General features: G+C 42.1%; 1 protein-coding gene across 2 annotated transcripts in view; it reads left to right on the top strand.

Moving 5' to 3' along the window:
• The window catches only part of DOCK2 (dedicator of cytokinesis 2), a 447,672-nt gene that overhangs the window by 73,382 nt on the left and 352,041 nt on the right, over nt 1–22,249 (top strand). For both annotated transcript variants that reach the window (XM_030926872.1, XM_030926873.1), the window contains exons 16-22: nt 1,437–1,509; nt 1,622–1,725; nt 3,528–3,711; nt 3,860–3,957; nt 5,704–5,793; nt 6,864–6,964; nt 8,137–8,271. In XM_030926872.1, the coding sequence (XP_030782732.1) occupies nt 1,437–1,509; nt 1,622–1,725; nt 3,528–3,711; nt 3,860–3,957; nt 5,704–5,793; nt 6,864–6,964; nt 8,137–8,271 (785 nt within the window). The remainder of the gene's footprint in view (nt 1–1,436; nt 1,510–1,621; nt 1,726–3,527; nt 3,712–3,859; nt 3,958–5,703; nt 5,794–6,863; nt 6,965–8,136; nt 8,272–22,249) is intronic.

Raw genomic sequence — 22,249 nt, 5'->3', positions numbered from 1 at the left:
CCACAAATATTCACATTACCAGATCGTCACACTAAGCAGAAAGGAATAACCTGCATTGGAATAAGGATGTGGAATCAATTCAGTGAACACTGAAGCTTGATCATAGCTTCAAATATCTCTGCCTTATCATTAGCAGCATTCTTTATTCCCCCTGGGTTCTGTCTCCAAACACAAGACGTACACATGACTTCCTTTTCAGCGATAGCTATTCAAACCCCAGCAGTTCTCCACTTGTTACACATGTTACTACTTTCCTCAGCGTGTCTCCCCCTACCCACTGCCTTCAAATTGATGACCCTATCAACTATGAGGTCACAAAGTTGATGTACTAGGTTGGGTTTCTCTTCTCTGTTCTCTCTTGCACCTTGGTTATATCTCCTTGCTAGCCCTTGTCACAGGGCTGTTACACATTGCCCCTTGTGTAACATGGGACCATGAACTCTTTGAGTGTGAGGACTCTGCCTTGTATCAGCATGACCAGCACCCCACATGATTGTAGTTTCTAGTGAACATTCAACACGCAGGGAAAGGATGAATTGGACTGCAGTTACCCGTGAGGCCCTCAGTTCCTTTGCTCTGCCTGAAACATGAACCGGATGGTGGACCTCCTCAGGCTCAATTCTCATTTTCTGCAACAGAAAGTTCCCCCAAGTATACATTTGTTTCGGCATTTAATAGGCATCTGTACAGTACAAATTGTGTTCCTTTTTAAAATCAGTGTCCTTCTCTCAGGTAGCTAAGCTTCTCTGCATTGGCCTGAATCTCAGATTGCAGAGCAGCTGTGAGACTTTGGGAGGTGGCCTGCACAGAGCCAGGCTGAAAGCATCACAATCAGTGATGCCAGTGGGCCATTCACTGGACAGGGATGCCCAGGTGACCAGTGGGTGGTTGTCTTAGCTCAGTGTCCTTGGAATCAGCATCTGGACATGTGTCCAATCAAGGGTGAGATGAGCCCTAGGATTTTTCCAAATATTATTGGATTAAAGCATTTTTATTAATTTGCATAAATGAGAATCCTCAAGCAACCCCCCTAACAACCATTGTTAATTTGCTAAGCCCTGGTGCAATTGCCAGAACTCCTGGAGTGTGTAAGGAAAATGTGCATTGTGCAGTTTGCAGTGCATCAAATCCTGTGCTAAAGTTATGTGACTTTTATATCAATTTGGGGAGACTCATTTTTCCTCACTATAATTTACAGACCTCTTTTCATTGGCTGGGAATGCAATTTGCCAAATGGATTACATTTGGTACTTTATTTTCTCTTCATAGCTAGTTCTTATGTAATTTATTTACAGTTCATCAGACTCGATGGATGGGTTATAAATCAGCAGGCAGCTCTCTCAGTTAAATGGTCAGGCTGCTGTGGAAGAGTGGGGGTGCAGTGGGGAGGGCCCTTTAACTCATTGTGTTCTGAGCTCTGGTTTCTGTCTGTTGAGGTGGCTGTCCCTATTGAAGACATGCAGAGGATCCATCTGCGATTCATGTTTCGACATCGGTCATCTCTGGAATGTGAGTACCATACTGAATGACATCTCTGCACCTCCCTCTAAGGGGAGAAGAATGGAAGAGCTGGGTGGCCCATGTATCATTTTCTTTCTTGACCCCACAATGCTATTTCCAGCTAAAGATAAAGGAGAAAAGAACTTTGCCATGTCCTATGTGAAGCTGATGAAAGAAGATGGGACTACTCTACACGATGGATTCCACGACTTGGTTGTCCTCAAGGTACCATGAGTTGGAAGGAGCTCTGCACTGAGGGGGGTGCAGGAAGCAAGAGGGTGATGGCAAAATTGCTTAGTGGTCAACAGCAGGGACCCCAGAATCACACACACCAGGGTTTACCAACTTTGTGGCCTCTTACAAAATCTTGACTTCTTTGGGCCTCTGCTTCCTCATCTTTGTGCCCTCAGTGAATAGTTGTGAGAATTATGAGACAGCGCATGTAAACATGGCAATGATGAGTACGTGGAAGAACTCAATACATGGAAAAGGTTATTGTTATGTACAGAAAGGTTATCGTTATGACTGTTATGTACTCTTGATTCTGTAAGGACCTCTGTGGCATGTGTAGAGGACGTACAATAAACATTTGAGAGATGCTGCATTGTAGCTAATGGAAAAATATTAAAACCTGCGGTCCTGATCGTGTTGCTGCTGATTAAACCTGTACTCATCTCACATGTCTTCCTGAGTCTCAGTTTCTTTATTCTTAAGCAGTTATAGCAATATTTATGACAACCCACTAGGATGACCCATGCAAAAGGGCCATCTAAACTATAAAGGGAGTGCAGATGTCCGCTATTTTTATTTTTACATTATGAGACTTGGACTGTTTTTGAGACGTGGAGAAGTGTTAGTCTGGTTTTACCTGCTGCTTTCCCACATGCCCTCTTATGACAACAGAATACATCTACTAGCATCTGGCTGGAGGCAAGTGTATGGCTGTGAGGTAGGGCAAGGTTGAGTAGCCAGCACATGGATCACACCATTGCCCTTGGCTTTCTTAGCCTTGTAGGCTGAAATTGCCCTTTTGCCTGTGGGATGCATGGCAAACACAGCCTCATTAAGGCTTCATCTCATGGTACTCTTGTACTCTTCTCTGAGTCTCTCTGACTTTCCCAGAAAACCCCCTTTCTTCTGTGCAGCCTCTGTTTTCTCATTTATCACACATAGAGTTCTTGGCTTGAAAGCCCTTCTTCCCTGACAGAATGTGAACTCCTTGGGGTCAGAGGCCCAGTTGCAGTCAATTTTCTTTTACCCCCATTAGGTCCTAGTTTCCTTGACTGAGGATAATAATAGTATCTACTTCATATGATTGTTACGAGGCTTAAATGAAATGAACCAAGGCATATAAAACACTTGGTACCACTCCTGGTGTGGAGTAAGATAACTATTATCTTCTGTAATGCCTACCTCTAGTCATTCATTTTAGCATGCCAAGGCACTTATGTGCCCATCACTGTGCTATGCATTCTATATGCATTATTCTATATTATTTGCTCAGGTATTCTAGGAAGTAGGGATGACGATTATCTTCAGTTTACTAATGAAGAATAAAATGAGACACCAAGAGGCAAAATAATGTATTCAAGAAAGCATAGACCTGTGAATGGCAAAACAGGGTCCAGATCCCAGCACATTCTTACTTAGTGCCTTTGCCATTAAATTCCTCTTTAAGCTAGATTCCTTATTTTGCTGGTGAGCATATATTATGATCTCAAAACAGGATGAATTAAAATGGGACTGTCTGGGAATTTTTGATTCCATTTTTATTTCGCCATTAATGAGGTTCAGAGAGCTTTCACCCGGTGGATCAACTCCCTTTCCATTAATGTGTCTTTGAATTCTTACCTATATTGTGGAAAAACAGCCCTGCCTCACAAGCCAATGTCTATTGCATCTCTGATGATTTTCTTCACTCTTTATGACTCTCTTCACTTCATAGTGTCTAATTTATCTGCTGCAAGCTCTATGTAGCATTGGGCATGCAGCCTTGGCTTTGGACAGTAACCAAGTGTTGTTTCCAGGGGGACAGCAAGAAGATGGAGGATGCCAGTGCATACCTGACCCTTCCTTCTTATCGACACCATGTGGAAAACAAGGGGGCCACGCTGAGCAGGAGCTCCAGCAGCGTCGGGGGGCTTTCTGTCAGCTCCCGGGATGTGTTCTCCATTTCCACCCTGGTGTGCTCCACAAAGCTCACTCAGAATGGTAATGGGGTCATCAAGAATTGTGTCTGTGGGGAGTGTGTGTGTCCGTGTGTGTGTGCACGTATGCATGTGCTTGCAGGCCCAATAAGGTCCTGATATGGACAGTTAGGCCAGTGATGATACTTCTGAATGTCTGGACTCTATTTTAGTGGGCTTGCTGGGTTTGCTGAAGTGGCGTATGAAGCCTCAACTGCTACAGGAGAATTTAGAAAAGTTGAAGATTGTGGATGGAGAGGAAGTGGTGAAGGTCAGTGGGGCTTCATTTTATTTGTATTCTTACACTAGTGACAGAACTCTCCATGTGGGTGGCTTCAGGGGAGAAACAAGGTATTGAAGGACATGGGGAAACTTTTCTTCCAACGATGGGACACATTCTCCCAAGTTGCCTTGAGGAATCTTTATTGGGAAATCCAGGGGAGTGACTTGGTTCAATGGCACTGAATGTTGTGTGCCAGAAAACAATGGTTATGCTCAATCTCTGGAAATAGATGAGCCTGGGTGTAAATCCCAGCTCTCCCACTTGCCAACTTTATGTGATAATATAAATGTGACATAGTTCTCAGGGCTGTTATGAACATTCAAGGTGATAATATTTAAAACTTACTCAATAGTCTCTTACACATAGTACACAACAATTAAACCAAAGCATATAAAACAAAGTTCAATAAATGGTAATTATTAATTATTTTTGTTGTCATATGTTGATATATATGTATATGCATATGTATGTATGTATGTGTGTGAGCATACATATATATGTATGTGTGTGTATATATATATAGTAGTATGATCTCTTAGTACTACCCACACATCATTGTTAGAAATAAAAAGTATTCTTGGTTTCTGCTGCTTGGAGAGCATTATGTATTAAAGATGAGAAAGGGAAAGACATCAGGGCTTACATTTTAAGTGAAATAAGCAGAAAACAATGCAAATGTCAGATGTATTATTGCATCCACATGGTAGTGGAGAATAGAAAGTGTCTGAAGTGCAAATCTAATTAAAGCAACCCTTCTCTCCAGCCTTATGAATTGGGACAAATGTTTCCCAATGGTCCTGGAGATCTTGTTTCCATGATACAGTTAGAAATTCCAAGATTAAACATCTTTATATGGCAGCTATGTGTTTTGAGGGATTATAGGAAATTTTGACCCATTCCTTAGGAGGGAGGAAAATCAAGTTCTATTTAATTGCCTCTACCTGGAGAAGCAGTGGTAGAATTTCCAGATGCTGTAAATGTATACCACTTCCCATCTACGTCGTTCAGCAATGGCAGAGTAACTCCCCAAGATACCACTTTTATAAAGTCTATAGTCTTTTGGTAGCTTGGAGAAGTCATGGAAGAAATGAGACTTTTGTTGTCTTCCTCTTGCATTCTTTTTTTTTTTTTTTAAAGTTTGTTATATAAATATGATATACATATGATGAAATAGATACAGAGCAGTTATCTTAAGAGTATAGCATAATGGATTTTTACACACATACACACCATGTGTACTCACCACCCAGAAGAAGATACAGGCCATTTTTAGCATTATAGTAGATTCCCTCATACCCCTTCTCAGCCAGTAGTCCCCTAGGGTAATCACTGTCCTGTCTACCATCATTGTCGATGGGTTTTTGCTTACTCTCGAATTTCATAAGAATGGAGTAGTGAAGAGTGTACTTTCTCTGCCTTATGTATTTTACTGAATATAATGCTTGTGAGAATCATCCTCATTGCTGCCTGTGGAAGTAGTTTGCACTTTAGTCCAGCTGTGTAGTATTCTCTAGTGTGAAAATGCCACCATCTGTGCATCCATTCTGCTGTTGATGGGCAGTTGGGTTCCTCAAACTTCTGGCTGTCATGAGTAAAACTACTCTAGACCTTTTGAGCATGACATGTGGGGGATGTGTGCTCTCATTGTCTTGTAGACACTCAGGAGTGGGATTGCTGGGTCACCTGCACTTTGTCTTGTTTCTGAAATAGTGCAACCTTCGTTATTTCTTCCAGTTTCTCCAGGATACTCTGGACGCCCTCTTCAACATCATGATGGAGCATTCTCAAAGTGATGAATATGACATCCTTGTCTTTGATGCCTTGGTAAGAGAGAGGGGAAAAGTGTCTAGTGACAGCAGGCATTAATGTGTGTCTTACTGTGAAAATACTGAGAACTCGTGGCCCTCATGGCCTTTTTCATGAATTCTTTGGAGGTGTTGTAATATTTGGCAACAAGACCAATAATGAGCTGCTGTTCCTTTTTGCTTCTTGCCAGTTCGTTTGAAAGCATGAGGCATGGTGGGTGAAAGGGGAATTTTAAATGCTGATGTCAGATTGACGCTGGCTGAAGGTACATGAGGCTGGATACTGTAAATGATTGCCTCTGCTTTCCATCAATGTTGGGAGCTGGTCCCTGGCTAGGTTGTAAAGCACCCAAAATGTTTCCTAGCTTTCCTTTCACCTTTTTCTCCCCATTTCCTCCAACTTGCTAATCATTACATTTCTCCTACCCACCCAGAACTTTTCATGGTGCTATACCATCCAGATCTTCTTAGTCCTCCCCTATGGTCTTTTTGTCCTCTCCCTGTCTCAACTCAGATTTTCTCAGTGTTTTCTCAAAATAAACATAAGAAACATCTGCATTAGGGAATCAGTGCCCAGCAAAGTTTTTATGTGTTAACCCCTCGTGTCATGGATATTTGCATTTTTAAAGAGGTTACTGAGAGACAATGGTGGCTTAATCAAGTGCTTCCTCAGAGAGTACCCTAGAATGCTAGCTCTCAGAAAAGATGTTTCATGACAAATATATGCTTTGATTAATTAATTTAGGGAAATGTTGAATGTTGCATGACCCTTTTAGAGATTCACAATGTACATAAGTATATTAAAGATTCTAAAAAGTTTTGCAATAAGGAAGACAGTCTGATAATGATAACCTGATATTTCTCAAAACTTATTTGACCATGAAATCCTTTTCATCTTAGAACGCCCTGCAGCACACTTCATGAAACGCTTCTTTGGGGAAGATGCTACCTTAATAAAGAGGACTCATTATGTATTAGTGAGCTAATTCCTGGGCAAAGGATTTTAATGGGGGTTAAATTATGCCAGGTAAAGATGGCTTCCTGCCCTGGGTTTGCCCTGAAAATACTGCTGCCTTTCATCTTCCTCAGATTTACATAATAGGACTCATTGCAGACCGAAAATTTCAGCATTTCAACACTGTTCTGGAGGCTTACATCCAACAGCATTTCAGTGCAACCTTGGCTTACAAGTAAGTAATTGTGCACCTGGGGACTTCTTGTCTACTACCTTCTTGCCCTGCCAGAATGCCTAGGGCACAAGAACTTGAGTAATTTTCTTTTGTCACTAATCTGTGTGAGCTCTCCATTCTCTAACAAAATCTAACCTATGCTTGGGTTATTTGGATAGCATTAAAAATGTGGAATACCCATAGGTTTGGATGAATGCCTTATGGTTGCAGTGGTACCTGGAACTGCTTATTCATCCATTCAGCTTGTGTGCTCTCATTTCTTGAGTGGACACCAGGACTTAAAGGCTACAGAGAAGACCAGGCATGGTGGCTCACGCCTGTAATCCCAGCACTTTGGGAGGCCAAGCTAGGCGGATCACCTGAGGTCAGGAGTTGGAGACCAGCCTGGCCAACATGGTGAAACTTTGTCTCTACTAAAAATACAAAAATTAGCTGAGCATGTGGTGGGAGCCTGTAATCCCAGCTACTTGGGAGGCTGAGGCAGGAGAATCACTTGAACCGGGGAGATGAAGATTGCAGTGTGCAGAGATCACACCACTGCACTCCAGCCTGGGCGACAGAGTAAGACTCATCTCAAAAAAAAAAAAAAAAAAAAAAAAAAGAAAGAAAAAAAAGGGCTACAGAGAAGAAAGTGCACATGCCAAGTAGCTCAGTCTGGCTTGGGTGTAGGGAGATGGTGAGAGATAGGAGATGATGCTGGGGATTTTGGTGGGGACCAGTTTGTGAAGGGGCCTTGAAAGGCAGGCCAAGTAATTTGTAGTCTGCCCTATGGTAAAGAAGAAACATAGAAAGTTCCTAAGCAAACTTAGAGTTCTGTGATGTTACAAGAACATGTTCTATAGAAAGAAAAAGCTGAAAAAAAAAGACATTATTGCCACCATTATTCCCCATTATTCCCAATTGTAGCCTGATTGTGACTAGCTTTCCTGGTCAAAAGGTTTTTTTTTCCTCCCTATCTTTTTCGTTGCTGGCTTTTTATGAGCAGGAAATGCTTATTAATTCCCTGTAATAAATATAATTTTTATGCAGAATTATTTTTATGCTTACAAACGAGTAAGTGAGGTTGGCTCTACTACTACTTTTAACCTTTGATTGAATGCCTTATAATTTACTGAGCAAACTAATTACCATGATGAAAGAGATGTATTTAGAAAATATTATCCCTTATTCAGGAAATTGATGACAGTGCTGAAGACTTACTTGGATACCTCCAGCAGAGGGGAACAATGTGAGCCAATCTTAAGAACGCTGAAGGCTTTGGAATATGTGTTCAAGTTCATTGTTCGGTCGAGGACATTATTTTCACAGTGAGTACTTGTTATGTAAGAGTGATTGATTAGCTCTGCAATTCCTCTGGGATACAACAGTATTTTTACTGTAGGAGAAACTCGTTTAAAAAATTATAACCAGCTGTCGATCAAAAACAGCTCAAGAATCCAACCTAGAGGGTAATGAATATGTAATAATTGTACCCTCTAAGTTCATTTGGAAAAAAAAAGAAATCTTAACATGTTGCAGAGTTATGTTTTATCCAGTAAATGTGATTTGAGGCTCTTCTGTGTTTCATCTAACATTCTTCATTTGATTTGAAATACGGTGAACATTTTCCAGGAATCTATATTCAAGATTAGAGGGCCTGGGAGCAGGAAGGGCAGAACTCAGGGAGTCTGACGTTTATGTGGCTCTTGTAGGTTATACATGGCCGATAAACTGGCATTTGCAGTTGACCTGTCTGTCCTTGAGATCCTAGTAGCCAAAAAGTGAACTGATACATTAGAGTACCTTAGAAGATTTTGATGGTCAGTATCATAGAGGCCAGCTGCCTTTTTGAAGGGCTTTGGAGATGAAGACATTCAAATGCAATCTACAAAAGAACAATTCATGTTCATCCTGGCCATAGGGCAAAGTTAGGTAGAGGATTGTTTGTGTGTGATCAGGTTTGTTGTGTGTGATGGAAAATAAGAAAAACATTCAAGGAGAGTGTTGTCTGGATTCTTAGTGCAAACAAAGAACACTCAACTGAAACTGACTTAGGGAGACAGGAGACTTTATTTCACATCATTGTAAAACCAAGGGTGTAGTTGGCCTCAGGCATGGCTGAGTCCAGATGCTCAGTGTTATTGGGATAGTCTTGATCTCTGTAGATCTGAACTCTGCTTCTTTTTGTTGATTGTCTTATGAGGCAAGTTTTCCAATGCAGAGGCCACTAGAATCCTCAAGTTTACATTCTACCCGTGGAAGAAACTCTACGTTTCTTGTTGTCCTAGCAAAATCCTATGTCAGGAACTGTCTTGAGTCTTGTGTAGTTGTGGTCACGTGTGCATTCCTGGAGTCATGGTCAGGTCAGTCACTTATGGTGTGGACTTGTTATGTTGGAGAGATGACTTCTCAAAACAAACTTCAATTAGCCTATGCAACAAAGCAAGACCCTGACTCTCAATAAAAAAAAAGACCATCATTGTGATTATGATCATGACAATGGATGAGCTGTTAAAGCTTTATACTTGACAGTGCACCTGAAACAGGCAATCATCTGGGATTCTCTTAACACATTCTTTGAGATTTCAGGTGATGAATAGAAAGACGTGAGTGTCTTGAACCATGCCACAGACCAAATGCACTTAGGTCATTCTGAAAGTGAAGTGTCTGTTTCAGATTCCTCTGGCTTGTCATTTAGACAAGTCTGAGTTGGGTATTCTTCTAGGCTTGAGAGATACTTGTCAGTGATTTGGGAAAACCAATAGGAGACTCCAGTGAATCTAAGAGTGATTTTCTTGGAGGAGTTCAAGAATTCAGACATTGTAGTTACAGCTTAAAAGTCAAGGATAGCTTATCCCATCTTCCAAGTGAGAATGTTTTATCTATAAGAAGAATATGTCTTTTCTACTTATCAGAGATTTTCTTCAGTTCTTCCTTTTGGTGTATTTATTTTATTGCTTCTCGCCTCTCCTATATTTCTTCCCTTTTCCCTCCCTCCCTTCCTCCCTCCGTTCCTTCCTTTCTTCCATTTTTTCCTTCCATTTTCAAGAACTGAGCTTCTTTACAAAGCCTCTTGCAGTGCCTGAAGCTCAGACAACGAGCTGTGCAGATCCCCAAGGTTTCCGAGCTTGTGGAATTACACAAAGTTTGGAGCAGACCGTGCTTCCCTGTTCCATGTGATGGACACTAAGCAGCTCCCTGTCCTACTGACAGGCACAGAGAATCAGACTGCAGAGTTAGGATAACTCTCTAAAAGAGAGAAGAACCAGAACACGGTGCTGCAACAGGAGTTGCTCCCACTTGTCTCTGCTCCTCACAGATCCTCATGTTGCCCCAGGCTAGAGTGCAGGGGGCAGCATGGAGTAATAGCTATGAGCAGATGTTCATGCAGGACAGACATTGGGTAGAGTGGTATCTCTGCCCCTGTAAGTACCGGGGTTAGTGATTGAATCAGCCTCTCTGAGCCTCAGCATCCTCATCTATAAATGGGGATAAACCAGTTCATTGTGTTTCAATGATGAAATGAGATTATGGGTACAAAGTGCTCCATGCAATATCTGGTACTTATTTCATACATTTAATAAATGTTAGCTGGTATCAATGTTTCACTTAGGAGAAACAGCAAGGGTGCTTTTTTCAAAAACTCAGGTTTAAATTATTAAGAAGAAATTCCAGGGTCTTGATTCAAGCTTAAAATTTACTTACTACTTATAGTAAGTAGTAAGTAAGTGTAGTAAGACTTACTACTTACACTATCCTAAGTATAGGATTTCTACTGTTTATTTCTCTGGAGGCAGGGATAACTTTTACCAGGTGTCTGTGCTTTTTGAGGACCACAGTGTGGGACTCTCCTGGCCCCAGGAATTCACCTGGGTCTACTGCTAGCCCTCACTGGGTAGTCCTGATTCTGTGTTGCTCTTATTTCCTCTGAGTGTGGTCAGGCCTCTCTGGCCAGAGCAGCTGTGGTGCCCAGGTCTCTGGCCTCTGCTTGCTATGCCTGGCTTTTCTTTGCATCCTGCTTTCTGCTCTTATTACAGACCTGCTTATTTGGGCCTTGCTTCCTCCCCCATCTCCATTTAACCCCGATCTTCTGCCTTCCACAAACTCCTCCTTCACCAGCCCCAGCCCCAGCTCATTTGCTTATGAGAAACTTCCAGCTCAGAGGTGAAAGGCACAGTCTCTAGAGCCAAGGCTGCTTGGGTGCGAATTCTGAGTTGGAATCTTGCCATTACATTTACTAGCATTTACAACTTTGGGCAAATTATTTAATCTGCCTAAAGCTCAGTTTCCTCGTATGTAACACAGTCATAATAGTACCTAACATGCAGGGTTGTTGTACAGACTAAATGAGCCTGTACAACAGGCTGTGGATGTAAGGTACTTACTTAGCACAGTGCTGGTCACATAGCCAGTATACATGGTTATTCACGTATCATCTTCAACAGTCTTCACAAAAATTCTACGGAGGACCCCATTTTCTGACTTTGTCTCCTACTACTCCTCACTCACTTTGTGCCAGCCACACTGGACTTGCTGTGGCTCAAGCTCCTTCCTTACTTAAAGGCCTTTGTACTCTTCCCCAGATCCGTTTGTTGACTCACTATTTTTATATCTTTGCTCAAACATTTCCTTCACTACCCTATTTAAAATTGCAACCCCTGTCCCATGCACTGCTGATTTCTTTCTTCCTTTTGGTCTTTTTTTCTCCCCATAGAACTAAACATGGCATACTATATAATAATCATGCTTTTGTTGACTGTCCCTTCCTTGCTAGAATGTCAGCTCTGTCAGGACAGGAACCTTTGACTGTTTTGTACCCCGCGGTACACTAAGGCAACTAGAACATAGTAAGAGCTCATTAAGTATGAAATTGGACACCATTTATAGCCCCCTTTCACAAAGAAGGAGACTGAGGCTTAGATTCAAGCTCAACGATCACACAGCCAAGAAATATAGCATAGTGAGGCTTTGCACTCTGCCTCATCTGATGAAGCAAATGTGAGAACCTGATCATTTTTTCTGGGCCATGCAAGTGTGAAGTCTGGCTGGCCATGTTGAGGGGCTGTCCTGAGGGAGGGCGACTCTGCCTGGAGGGGTTGATGTACTGAGCAACATCAGCGGCTGCTGAGAGGCACATGGCTGCTTGGGTTTCAGTGCTAGGAAGCATGGTACCATCCCTGAGTTCAGTAGGAATTCAGCAAACAACAACAACAACAACATAACAACAACAACAACATGAGCTGGAGCAGGAGTGGTCAGGAAAGGCATCCTTGCTGTTATAGCGAAACTATCCAGGCAACTGTGACTTTATCTTCATCCCCAGGGAATGAATAAAGAAAAGTTGACATAGGACAGGCCAGGTGAGCTCACACTCCTTGGAAACAAGTCACTGGTTGGGGAGGGAAAAATTGCACTCTGTGTCCTGATGGGAGCTTCACCACCTGGAAGCTTCATCCCGCTCCCTACCCCTGAGAGCCGAGAAAGCCTGCCCTGGTGTGCACAGTTCCACTGGCCTGCACTGGAGCTGCCACTGCATTAACAAGGGCATCTTAGGAGCATGATTCGCAGCTCAGGGACACCTCCAGTCTAGCTCCCCTCACCCAGGGCCAGACATGATTGCCCTTTCTCTAATTGCCTTCAGCATCAATGTCCAGAACCCAGACACCAGCTTTCTGGGACTTTCTTTTGCCTTCTGTTTTTTTTCTTATTTGCATATTTCTTTATTCCGTGCCACCCTACCAATCAACCTCCACCTTATCCCCTCCCACCAGCTTAGTTTCTTCCATGTAAATATTATATAGTAGTTTACCCTCCAGGTCATGAATATGTTAGGCAGCAAGACTGTCTGAATAAAGCTCAGGGCAAGTCAATGTAGCTTGCAGTCAGAGGGAGCACATAAGCCTCTGCCTTTTGAAACAAATATGAATTTAACTCAGAGGTACTTGCCAGTGTGATTTGTTTTTACTGTTCATGTATGAATAAATATTAAAATGTAATAATCTGTTTATGCCGAGCATGAGCTGAAATGTCTGTGACATTGCGATTCCTGTTTCTTCTGCACGTAATTTGTTTGCATGTTAATGCCATTTATTTCTGTGTAAGCCTCTTTTTGGTTTTGAATATAATTTCACTTTTTGAAGACAGTAATGGCTTAGTAAACTGAACAATTGCAGTTAATGGAACTATTTTATGATAGCATTAGCTTGGCATCAGACCAGGATGAAAGAGAAAACTGTCACCAAAAGGATATCATCAAACAGTGACTTCTCTTTAATTTATTATTTATTTTATGAATTGCTGCAGTACTCAGGGAAAGCTAAACAGTCTTTCTTATGAACATATGTGAAAGTGGTTTGTCAACTGTTAAGTGAGTTGCGTGATTATAACATGAAATTGTGCATATGCGTGAGCTGTTTATTTGTTTATTTTTCCTTTTTAAAATTATATCTTAAGTTGTAAGGTGCATGTGCACAAAATGCACATTTGTTACATATGTATACATGTGCCATGTTGATGTGCTGCACCCATTAACTCATCATTTACATTAGGTATTTCTCCTAATGCTATCCCTGCCCCAACCCCCAACCCCTGACAGGCCCCCGTGTGTGATATTCCCTACCCTGTGTCCATGTGTTCTCATTGTTCAGCTCCCACCTATGAGTGAGAACATGCGGCGTTTGGTTTTCTCTCCTTGTGATAGTTTGCTTAGAATGATGGTTTCCAACTTCATTCATGTCCCTGCAAAGGACGTGAACTCATCCTTTTTTATGGCTGCATAGTATTCCATGGTGTATATGTGCCACATTTTTTAATTCAGTCTATCATTGATGGACATTTGGGTTGGTTCCAAGTCTTTGCTATTGTGAATAGTGCCGCAGTAAACGATATGTGTGCATGTGTCTTTATAGCAGCATGATTTATAATCCTTTGAGTATATACCCAGTAATGGGATCCCTGGGTCAAATGGTATTTCTGGTTCTAGATCCTTGAGGAATCACCACACTGTCTTCCACAATGATTGAACTAATTTACACTCCCACCAACAGTGTAAAAGTGTTCCTATTTCTCCAAAACCTCTCCAGCATCTGTTGTTTCCTGACTTTTTAATGACTGACATTCTAACTGGTATGAGATGGTATCTCATTGTGGTTTTGGTTTGCATTTCTTTGATGGCCAGTGATGATGAGCATTTTTTCGTATGTCTATTGGCTGCATAAATGTCTTCTTTTGAGAAGTATCTGTTTATATCCTTTGCCCACTTTTTGATGGGGTTGTTTTTTTCTTATAAATTTGTTTGAATTCTTTGTAGATTCTGGATATTAGCACTTTGTCAGATGGATAGATTGTAAAAATTGTCTCCCATTCTGTAGGTTGCCTGTTCACTCTGATGGTAGTTTCTTTTGCTGTACAGAAGCTCTTTAATTTAACTAGATCCCATTTGTCTATTTTGACTTTTGTTGCCCTTGGTTTTGGTGTTTTAGTCATGAAGTCTTATGCATGAACTTTTAAATAGTTCTCTATTCCTTTGCCTATGGAAATATTAGTAAACATTTATTGGGCACCTATTATGTGCCAGGCACTTTGTTAAGTCATGAGGACCCTGAAATTAGTAAGTCAGGCTTCCTCAAGTATTGGCAATGTAGTGGACAAGATAAACATGCATCCCAGCAATCAAATCACGGTTGCCTGGGATAAGCAATGATCAGTGATGCAATATCACAGTGGAGCCCTGGAAATGGTTCTTGTGGGAGCAGACAGATTTGAATGACAAACCCTACCTTGGGAGGATCAGTAATTCTTCTCAGAGGAGGTGATGTTTCAAACTAGACATTGAAATGTATTTAAGAAGCCAGCCTAGCCAGGCGCGGTGGCTACTGGGGAGGCTGAGGTGACAGAATTGCTTGAACCGGGAGGTGGAGGTTGCAGTGAGCTGGGATCGTGCCACTGCACTCCAGCCTGAGCGACAGAGTAAGACCCTGTGTCAAACAAACAAGCAAACAAAAAAATAAAAATAAAAAAAAATAAAAAGAAAGAAAAGAAAAGGAGCCAGCCCATGGGACGAAAGAGACTGTCAAGTTCTAAATACAATCTATGAGCTAGAACTTGCAATGACTCCTGCTACTCTACAGTAGCATTTATGAAGCCTCTCCTCTGTGCTTGGCCCTGCGTTGCTTTTCTAAAAACTCCATCTCACTTAATACAACAACCGTGCAAAGCATAGGTATTACAATGCTTATTATATAAAAGAGAAAACAAGGCTCCGAACGGTGAGAAAGTGACTCCAGGTCACACTCTAGATGTCAGCGGGGAGGGATCTGACACCCGAGCTGAGGTTCTTGCCGCTGTGCCGTGCCCACACATGAACAGCATGTTTGTGGAGAAGAGTAGCTAGTGGATGAAGCCGTGGTGGTGGAGGGGCCCTGAGGCATCTGGAGAGGTGGCTTGAAGCTGAATTGTGAAACGCCTTGGATGTCAGACCCAGCAGCTTGACGTCATCCTGTATCCAGGGGGATTTTGATGTAGATCCTACCTTTTACTCTTAGAGAGCACACAGTGAGTGCCCCAATCGGTGTACACACAAGCCATTGGGATCAGATAAAAATGTTAAAATTATTTTATCTCACATGAAGAAATTAAACTTATAAACACTTAATTTAGACTAGCAGATGGATATCATTTATAAATAAATAAGCATCTATTGAGTTTCATGCTTAAAATGAAAAAAAAACAATTTCTCCTAGAAGCAGTTTGGAAACTGCTGCTTTTGGCAGTGGGGAGCCACTGAAGTTCTAAAGCAGGGGATTAACATGATTAGATTCACGTTTTAGATAGAGTACTGGGGAAGAAAGGTTAGCTCATGGAAGATGGGATGCAAAGCGAGAGATGGAGATGGGCTATCAATGGTGAAGCTGTTGCAATAATCCAGGCAAGAGCTCTTGAACTAAGGTAGTCATGGTGGTACTGTGGAAGAGGAGAAGAGGAAGATAAGGGTTTACAGATGAGGAGATGGCCAGAACTAATTGAATATAGGAGTGGAATTCAAGGAGAGGGCCAACCCAGATGATCTGACTCGACTTTCTGGTCCATTTGTCCTGGCATTGCAAACCAGCATGAGAAATACAGGGGAGTAGTGGGTTTTTATAGTGTAGTGGGTTTGGGACATAAAATGTTTGAGGTGTTTATTGGCAGAGCCAGATGAAAATGTATAGCAGGCAGTTAGATACAGATTAGGAGTTCAGGAGACACAGTTGTGGTCAAAAGTGATCCAAAGAGACATTTGAAGCTATAGCACAAGGTGAGTAATACTATAAAGCTCAGAATGAAACCCAGGAAGTCAGCCCATTGAAGGGATGGGTGAAAGAGGGTCCCACTAAAAGCTGGATTAGGGACATAGGATAACACGCAGAAAGGATTGTTCTAGGAACCAGAAAGGAGAGTGTTTCAAGGAGGGAGTGTCGGCAGTGTCAGGTGCTACAGGGAGGCCATGGGAATGGAAACTGATTAGGGGCATGATATTTTGCAACAGAAGGTCATTGTTAAGTTAGCCAACCCTTTCCCAGAGCTTAGCATCTTTCCTAACATCTAGTCCAGAGGCCATCAGAGCAAGCAGAGGGGCCAGGGTTTGAAGTGCATTTGATTTCCTCTTATCTGTTTGTGAATTACCTACATTTGGATTGTCTTTTTCCAAGGTGTAATCCTAGACTGACTTCCCCCATCCATCCTTCAGAGTCTGGGGAAAATTTCATACTTCGCTCACAGCAAAGCGTAAGACACTGGTCTTGTCTGCTTCCACCTCCCTTTAAATGGTGCAGAACAAGGCTATCCTGTGCTGTAGACAATTAAGGGAAAAGCTGTGGAGGACACAGATATTCATTCTTTTAGGTTGAACTGGTAAACTATTTCCTTTGGTTGTTAACTCATTATTGGAAATCTGGGAGCTAGATTGCTGGTTGAACCCTTGCCTGAGAGCAAAGATGGCTGTTTCTGTCAAATGCTGAGGCTGACAATTGCTCAGAGAATGACTTGGGCGGGAGAGCAATTTACTGAATAAACTTATAGATTTAGAAACTGCGTTTGCAAATCCCCTGTAACGAAATATGAACATACCAGATAAGAAGGGTCTAGTTTGCCAGAGGGGTGAAATTTGCCATGCTAACACAATTGTCAGGGATGCTGAGTGCAGTTGGGATGACTAGATGTACTTTGTGATCTTCGTCAAATGTACCTGAGGCAGGCATCACCCCGAAGGAGAATTTGTTTCCTTAGTAGAAAATAATATATTCCTCATTTGTTGGGCATGCTGTTTATTGTGTCTTTGGGGTGGAAGGAAGATTGAAAAGGACTTTATCATGAGGCACATATAGTCACTGTCCTTCAAGTCTCTAAACTGGTCCCTCCACCTGGCAGATCTACTCTCCCACATACAGGAGAGATATATAGCCTGCTACAGAGACACATTGATTTCATTCATTCATGTATTCAATAATCACTTTTGAGTCTTACTCTTTGGCCAAGTTCTATGCTAGGAGACTCTAGTGAATAAGAGAGGTGGAGTGTCTGCCACATGCTGCCTTTATATTATACTGGGGGAGACGGAAAAACGTAAAGAAATGAATAAACCAAGTTGTTTCAAACGGTAATTAATGCCAGTGAAGGAATAAGCAAGTGTGTGGCTGAGACAGGGGTGGGGAGGGTGGGGGGTAGCGGAGTACAGGGTATAGCAGAGTGGTGAGGCTCTGGAGCCACACTGCCTGGATTTGAATCCCAGTGACTGTGACCTTGGGCAAAGTCACTTCACCTCTGGGCCTTAGTTTCCTGGTCTAAAGTGGGGATTACCTCAGAGTGTAATTGTGAGGGTTCTGAAAATGTGATATTTATTTATTTATTTATTTATATTTTGGAGGTGGAGTCTCACTCTGTTGCCCAGGCTGGAGTGCAATGGCACAATCTCGACTCCCTGCAGCCTCTGCCTCCTGGGTTCAAGTGATTCTCCTGCCTCAGCCTCCCGAGTAGCTGGGAATACAGGTGTGCACCACCACGCCCAGCTAATTTTTGTATTTTTAGTAGAGATGGGGTTTTACCATGTTGGCCAGGCTGGTCTCGAACTCCTGACTTCAGGTGATCTGCCTGCCTCAGTCTTCCAAAGTGTTGGGATTACAGGCATGAGCCACTGCTCCTGGCCCTGTAAACCGAGATGTGAAAGATGCAAATGAATCAGCCACTTGAGTGCTGGATGGGAGAAGGAGGTGCAGGGAGGAAAGCTATGATGAGCAAGCGCTCTCACAAGGGGAAGCTTTTCAGAAAGTTGGAGAAGACTGGTGCTGGGGGATGTATGGTGAGCACAGGGCAGAACAGGAGAAAGATGAATTTTGAGAGTGGAGAACAGGAGAAAGATGAATTTGGAAAGCGAGACAGAGGCTATCATGCAGGGATTATTCTAGGCACACTGCAAAGTCCTCAGAGGGCATTTAACTAAAAATGCTTTCATGTCAGGTAGCACGTATAATACTTGGGTGATAAGAAGGGTTTGTGTCATGGACCACATGTGTGTTGCAACCCCTACATGTCTCTTTAGTTACTTCACGTAAGATACACAGGACATAAACTGTCCATTCTTTAATCAGTCTAGATGGAGGATGGACATCCTGTGTTTCCTCAAATCAGTGAGCATTCTTTAATCAGATGGAGGATGGAAGATACACAGGATATAAACTCCATTCTTTAATCAGGCTAGATGGAGGATGGACATCCTGTGTTTCCTCAAATCAGTGAGTAATCCCTAGAGTTCTAGCAATCGCTCATCTGTTAAGCATTTTTGTTCTACAGTCACCACACTTACTATTTTTAAGAGCCATTTATGTTTCAGCCACCATGAATTTTTTGTTACAGTTTTGAACAAGTTTTTTTCTTTTTTAATTTTAAGTATATGATTATAGCTACCACTCTCTCTCTCTGTCTCTTTTTTTAGAGATAAGGTCTTGCTCTGTTGCACGGGCTGAAGTACAGTGGCATGATCACAGCTCACTGCAACCTTGAACTCCTGGGCTCAAGTGATCCTCCTGTTTTGGCTTCCCAGGTAGCTAGGACTAATGTCCAGCTAATTTTTAAATTTTTTTTGTGGAGATGCAGTCTCACTATGTTGCTGAGGCTGGTCTTGAACTTCTGGCCTCAAGTGATCCTCCCACCTCAGCCTCCCAAGGTGCTGAGAGTACAGGTGTCAGCCACCACACCCAGCCTTGCCACTTCTCAATGCTGTGTTAATGTATGGGTCTGAAGACCCTGATATGGTTTGGCTGTGTCCACACCCAAATCTCATCTTGAATTGTAATTCCCACAATTCCCCTGTGTCCTGGGAGGAGCCCAATGGGAGGTGATTGAATTATGGGGGTGGATCTTTTCTGTGCTGTCCTCATGATAGTGAATGAGTCTCATGAGATCTGATGATTTTAAAAACTGTAGTTTTCCTGTACAAGCTCTGTCTTTGCCTGCTGCCATCCATGTAAAACGTGACTTGCTCCTCCTTGCCTTTCTCCATGATTGTGAGGCTTCCACAGCCACATGAAACGTAAGTCCATTAAACCTCTTTCTTTTGTAAATTGCCCAGTTTTGGCTATGTCTTTATCAGCAGCACGAAAACGGACTAATACAGACCCTTATTCCTCAAAGTAACAGATGCTATCAAAGCCATTTGATGTGATTATTAGCAGTCATTGTGCCCAGGTACATTCTTGTGCACAAGTGTACTTTTCCTCAGAAGAAGGTTCTTCCAAAGTATGATTTGCTGGGCTAAAGGGTATTAATTATTTTTTTCCTGAGTTCCTATCAGATGGACATTCTTTGGGAAAGGGCAAACTTGTATGTCTTGAGTGCCATAGGAGTGATAAAATGAAAAGCTTGCCTATATTTTGGGCCTGGTGTGGTGACTCATGCCTGTAATCTCAGCACTTTGGGAGGCTGAGGTGGGAGGATCTGCTGAGTTCAGGAGTTTGAGACTAGCCTGGGCAACATGGTGAAACCCCATCTCTACTAAAAATACAAAAATTAGTCTGGCATAGTGGCACAGCCTATAGTCCCAGCTACTTGGGAGGCTGAGGCAGGAGAATCACTTGAACCCAGGAGGCAGAGGTTGCAGTGAGCCGAGATCGCACCACTGCACTCCAGCCTGAGTGACAGAGAGATACCCCATCTCAAAACAAAACAAAAACAATAACCATATTTTGTGAATGAGCCACAGGTGATAATACTTCACGCTAACAATTAAGAATACCCTAAATAGGCCAGGCGCGGTGGCTCAAGCCTGTAATCCCGGCACTTTGGGAGGCCGAGATGGGCGGATCACGAGGTCAGGAGATCGAGACCATCCTGGCAAACACGGTGAAACCCCGTCTCTACTAAAAAAATACAAAAAACTAGCCGGGCGAGGTGGCAGGCACCTGTAATCCTAGCCACTTGGGAGGCTGAGGCAGGAGAATGGTGTGAACCCGGGAGGCGGAGCTTGCAGTGAGCTGAGATCCGGTCACTGCACTCCAGCCTGGGCGACAGAGCGAGACTCTGTCTCAAAAAAAAAAAAAAAAAAAAAAAAAAAAGAACACCCTAAATAGCATGAGCCACAGCATTTTATTCTCCTGACCTCTGTCTCTTCCTGGAATCACTTTCTTCCCTTGGCTCGCTAACACAGAACTCTTTTTGTATTCCTCACACCATTATTTTCTCTCTGGAGGTCCTGAATGCTTTTGGTTCCTCCTTTTACTCTCTTCCCACTCCCTAGCTGAATGCATCCACGCCCATTGCTTCAGTTATCACTTCTATGCAGATAACACAGAAATCCAGCCTCACCTCTTCACCAAGTTCCAGATCCATATATCCAATCACCTGATATATTCTTTTATAGTATATCAAAGGCAACTCAACACATCCAGAATCAAACTCATGATGTGCTCTATCTCACTGACCCACAAACCAGCATGTAGCATGAGACAGAAAAGAGGGACTTGTTCTTGACACCTCATTCTGTTACTCCACATATGATCCACAATCAAGTCTCAAACTTTTCTCCCTGAAATGTATCTGAATTTACCTATATCTTTCCATCTTTACTGCTAACCTCCTATTCCATGTTCTTACACTCTCACATGTGGACTACTGTATTCGCTTTCTCCAGTGGTCTTACTGTATCCATTGTTGCCTTCCTACAGTCTATTTTCTATAAAGGTTTTTGGATTTCCTAAATAGACAATTATATTATCTATAAATATGAACATTTTGTAACTCCCTTTCTAATTTTAATTCTTTCTCTCCTTATCTTATTGTACTGGCTAGGAGTCAAGATCAGTGTTGAATAGAAATGGTAATACATATTGTGCTTTGGATATTTATTGTAGATGCTTTCCATCAGTTTAAGGACGTCAATAGTTATGTCCATTATGGAGAGATAATAGGTTTAATTGTGATGACTGATATTTTGAATTTATTTCTACCATTTTAGCTGTGCATCCTCCACACCACCGATAAGAGAATTATTGGTATTAAATATTCAAAACTTCAAATCCAGGAAAACTAACTTCTAGCAACATAAACAAATGTTTCTGTCCTTTTTCTCCCTTTCTTTTTTTGGGATTATTTTCAATTTCCTCATTCCCTTTTTTCCCCTTCATTAGTTTGAAAGTTACATTCTGTATTTAATTCTATTAGTGGCTACTTGCATATTTTATCATACATATTTAACTTAGTAAAGCCTAAAGTTGCATTTTTTTTTTTTTTTTTTTTTTTTTTTGAGGCGGAGTCTCGCTCTGTCGCCCAGGCTAGAGTGCAGTGGCGTGATCTCGGCTCACTGCAACCTCCGCCTCCTGGGTTCACGCCATTCTCCTGCTTCAGCCTCCCGATTAGCTGGGACTACAGGCGGCTGCCACCACGCCCAGCTAATTTTTTGTATTTTTTTGTAGAGACGGGGTTTCACTGTGTTAGCCAGGATGGTCTCGATCTCCTGACCTCGTGATCCGCCCGCCTCGGCCTCCCAGAGTGCTGGGATTACAGGCGTGAGCCACCGTGCCCGGCCTAAAGTTGCATTTTTAACATTTCCCTGAGTAATAAGATTTCAGAAGGCTCTGTCACCTCCTTCTTAAATATTATGCTAGAATTGTGCTGCATTTTAGTTTTACTTTCTAAAAATAACTCCACATTCTAGATATTGTTTTAAACAGTTAGTATTTATGTTTTTACCAATAAAAGTTCATCAGTACTATTCTACTGTATACTTAAAAATGATTAACATGGTAAATTTTATGTTATGTTTTTAACCACAATTAA

The sequence above is a fragment of the Rhinopithecus roxellana genome, chromosome 3 (genome assembly GCF_007565055.1).
Source record: "Rhinopithecus roxellana isolate Shanxi Qingling chromosome 3, ASM756505v1, whole genome shotgun sequence".
NCBI classification, from domain to species: domain Eukaryota; kingdom Metazoa; phylum Chordata; class Mammalia; order Primates; family Cercopithecidae; genus Rhinopithecus; species Rhinopithecus roxellana.
The sequence above is the reverse complement of the archived record's forward strand: the minus strand, read 5'-3'. Positions and strand labels throughout refer to the sequence as shown.